The sequence below is a fragment of the Rhipicephalus sanguineus genome, chromosome 8, assembly GCF_013339695.2.
Source record: "Rhipicephalus sanguineus isolate Rsan-2018 chromosome 8, BIME_Rsan_1.4, whole genome shotgun sequence".
Classification (NCBI taxonomy): Eukaryota; Metazoa; Arthropoda; class Arachnida; order Ixodida; family Ixodidae; genus Rhipicephalus; species Rhipicephalus sanguineus.
In genome coordinates, this window is record NC_051183.1 from 15,637,726 (window position 1) to 15,641,310 (window position 3,585).

The window sequence follows — 3,585 nt, forward strand, 5'->3', positions numbered from 1 at the left end:
CGCGAAGTATCGTCACATGTCGCCAAATCTCGAAGACGCCGGCAGTCAATGTTCGCGTTTGATGAGACACCTAAGGGCCTCATACCAGTTGGCTGATGTTTCTATGGGCGGTGTATTCGTCAGGTGCATCATAAGCGCGGCATGAAAGTCATGTCGTACATGATATGCATGTCCCAATTTGCATGTTAGGACCTGTCGTTTATGTTCTTTATACAATCATGTCATGCCATATCAATATTGGTATATATCCAATGAATGAAACGGCCGCGAACGCACCATGAGCGTGGCATGTAAATCATGCCGTACATGGCATACATGTCATGATTTTAATGTTATTACTTCTAATTTATGTTCGGCATATAGTCACGTCGCACCATACAAGTTTTGGTATCTATCAAACTAGCGAAACCGTTGCGAGCGCACCCTGAGCGTGGAATGTTAGTCATGCTATACATGACATGCATTTTATGATTTTGATATTACCACCTGTCATTTATGTTCATCATGCAGAAATGTCACGCCATACGAATTTTGGCACATATTCATTTAATGACACGGCCGCGAGCGCCCCAACGCCGTGTCTTGTAAATCATGCTGTACATGACGTGTATATCATGACTTGCGCTTTACGACCAGTCAATTATGTTCGTCATACACTCTTGTCACGCCTTACCAATTTTGGTATACATTAATTTAACGAAACGGCAACGAGAGGACAAGACCGTGGCATGTAATTGATACCGTTCATGATATGCATGTCAAGATTTTGAGCTTATGACCTGTCACTTATGTTCGTCATGCAGTCACGTGATGCCACACCAATTTTGGTGCACATCCCGGTAACGAAACGGTCAAGAGCGCACAATGTCGTAGGCGGCTTGATAGATAGATAGATAGATAGATAGATAGATAGATAGATAGATAGATAGATAGATAGATAGATAGATAGATAGATAGATAGATAGATAGATAGATAGATAGATAGATAGATAGATAGATAGATAGATAGATAGATAGATAGATAGATAGATAGATAGATAGATAGATAGATAGATAGATAGATAGATAGATAGATAGATAGATAGATAGATAGATAGATAGATAGATAGATAGATAGATAGATAGATAGATAGATAGATAGATAGATAGATAGATAGAAATGGCCAACGTGCCTGAGGTTCGCTAACAAATTCTTCGCATTTAATAAATGTGATGCCTGGAGTTACGGCTTGCTGTCGTCTCTACAAAGCCTCCAGTTGAAGACGCAACGGACCAATTCTCTTCGGTCTTGGGGAAAAGAACTTTCAAAATGCGAAGGTACAATTTATACGAATCATCATGCAACGTACTTTTTTTTATTGTCGGCGTAGTACGACAAAACATGCAAAAATAAATTAAGTTGCAACTTATACGAAACATCATCATCATAAGTTCTAAGTCGCTTACACAAAACAAAGCACACCCAAGTTTCCACTGAGCTTTCGGTAAATTCATCCCGGCGCTTGTCCGGTGTTAGACCGAGGACGCCCCTTAGAACTGCGAGAGCTGCTGCTGCCAGTGCTCTTTGGTTTCTTCCTGTTGGATGACCGGGAGCTTTCCGTGCTGGAGGCTTGGGACCTTCTGCGCATTTTACTCTTCAGTGTCCGCTTCATGTGATCCATGCACATTCTGTTAGAGTCCGTAGGGTCTCGGGCCACGATTTTGGCTTCCTCAACCACCGTTGTTTTCGGCAGATCACGGATTATGAGCAGAGACGCGAAAGGGAACAGTGCCGTCATTGCGAAGACCACGTCTTCGTATCCGGCAGGCTGCAGAACGAGGACCAGAACTGCGAACATTGCTGACAAGCGACTGCAAGCGTACGACCAGCAGCCGAGGCCTCCTCGAAGTGCCGATGGGAAGAGCTCCATGACGTAGGTCAAACAGTGGATGTACAGTACGTTCGAGACACCCTTAGAAAGCACGAGCAAGGTCTTGGTGAGCTTGGCCAATGTGGCGGCGGCCGCGATACTCAGCACACACTGTATGCAGCCGACCAGCACGAAGCAAACGCTAAGTACGGTGACGAGTGTGACGCCGGTCATGAGGTAGTGCATCACTACGTACGCCAGGAGCGTTATGACGACCGTGAAAGCCGGTATCCAAAATTCTTTGTATTGCACCACGGACACGGCGTCGACGTAAAATACAAATGATATTGAAAAGCATACGACGAACATGGCCAGCGCTCGACGCCGGAGGGAGTGAGCGTCGAGGAGGTCTCCTCTGTCGTCGCTTTCACAACCTGCGCGGTTCTTGGCGTGTTCCTTCAGCTTCTGCACGAGACACGCCGTTGCCGGAAGCGGAAAGTTGTTGATCGTGGCCGCCCTCATCATAACCGCCTCGGCGGCGTCCAGTCTTCCTCTCGCGACAAGCCAGCGGGATGACTCTCGCGCGAAGCACAGCGCGGGAAGTATGAGAGCTGCCGGAGAGAGCAAGATGAACTGCTTCAGACGCCAGTCGATGAGGATCGGATTGATGACGACGATCCACACTTCACACAGGGCCACGCCTATGATGGCCAGGAGGAGGACCTGCTGCGGCCTGTGAGCGTGCGTCATTGACTCGAACGGGAGGATATAGGTGAAAACACCGTTCACGGCCATGCTACCCCCGGCTAGGAAACGAGCTGTCGCGTAATACGCGTATCCCGTAGCCAGGAAAGTGCCTATCGTGCAGGTAAGCATCGCGATGGACGAGCCCAGGAGCAATGTCCTTCTGCCGATGTAGTCGGCGAAGGCTCCGACCAGGATGAGGGCAATGACGCCGCCGGAGCTCTGCATAGTCGCGAGGACGACCCGCATCAGCCGTCGGTCGCACACCATGTTCCAAGTGCTCACTGCACTGCTCTCTGCAGTGCGAACGTCGTAGTCCCACGCTTCGCAAGGCACGTCGCGCGTGCTGTTGATGTCCTGGACTTGCTCGGGGAAGCATCGGTTGTACCACGATCCCGCCGCGAGCGCTTCAGCGGCGACGTCCTCGTGGTCTACCAATGTGTCGTGTTCAGCGAGCGGCTTACAGCGTTCGTAGACTCGGCAGCGGCTGAATGTTCCGTCGGTCTCCATCGGTATGGCGGTATGCTTCCATTCGGCTGTAGAGATGTTGAAGCCACCGGGCGGTTTGCACCAGTGGTTGACGTCGCCGGTGACGAGGGACACCACGAGGGTTTGGCAGTGAGTGATGAATGTCCCCAGGAGGATGAGGAACAGCATCCGCTTCTGGAAAGGTCCATGGCCAAAGCATTCCTCGCAGTCGAACGACTCGCTCGTTCGTAGGTCCAGACCGGCAAGCCGAGTGAGAAACAAGAGGTCCATGATCTGGGTCTCAGGTGCTGCTCGTCGGGTTCGATGCGTCAAAAGATTTCAGACGAGAGCCAACCTATGCTGATGATGATGATGATGATGATGATGATGTCCTCGTCTTTATGGCGCTCACCCACAAAGGGGGATGGGCCAAGAACCGGGCGGCAGGATGCTTGAAGTAATCACTAATTATACTAAACAAATCTTTAAATTTAGGTTAAAAAATGTAATTGTTGAAGGAGCA

At 49.3% G+C, this 3,585-nt stretch overlaps 1 protein-coding gene across 1 annotated transcript; it reads right to left on the bottom strand.

Annotated features, from left to right (window-relative positions):
* Positions 1–1,490: 1,490 nt before the first annotated feature.
* On the bottom strand, positions 1,491–3,353 carry LOC119402559 (solute carrier family 22 member 7). Its single transcript, XM_037669709.1, has one exon. The coding sequence runs from the start codon at positions 3,351–3,353 to the stop codon at positions 1,491–1,493; it is 1,863 nt and encodes a 620-aa protein (XP_037525637.1).
* Positions 3,354–3,585: the final 232 nt, after the last annotated feature.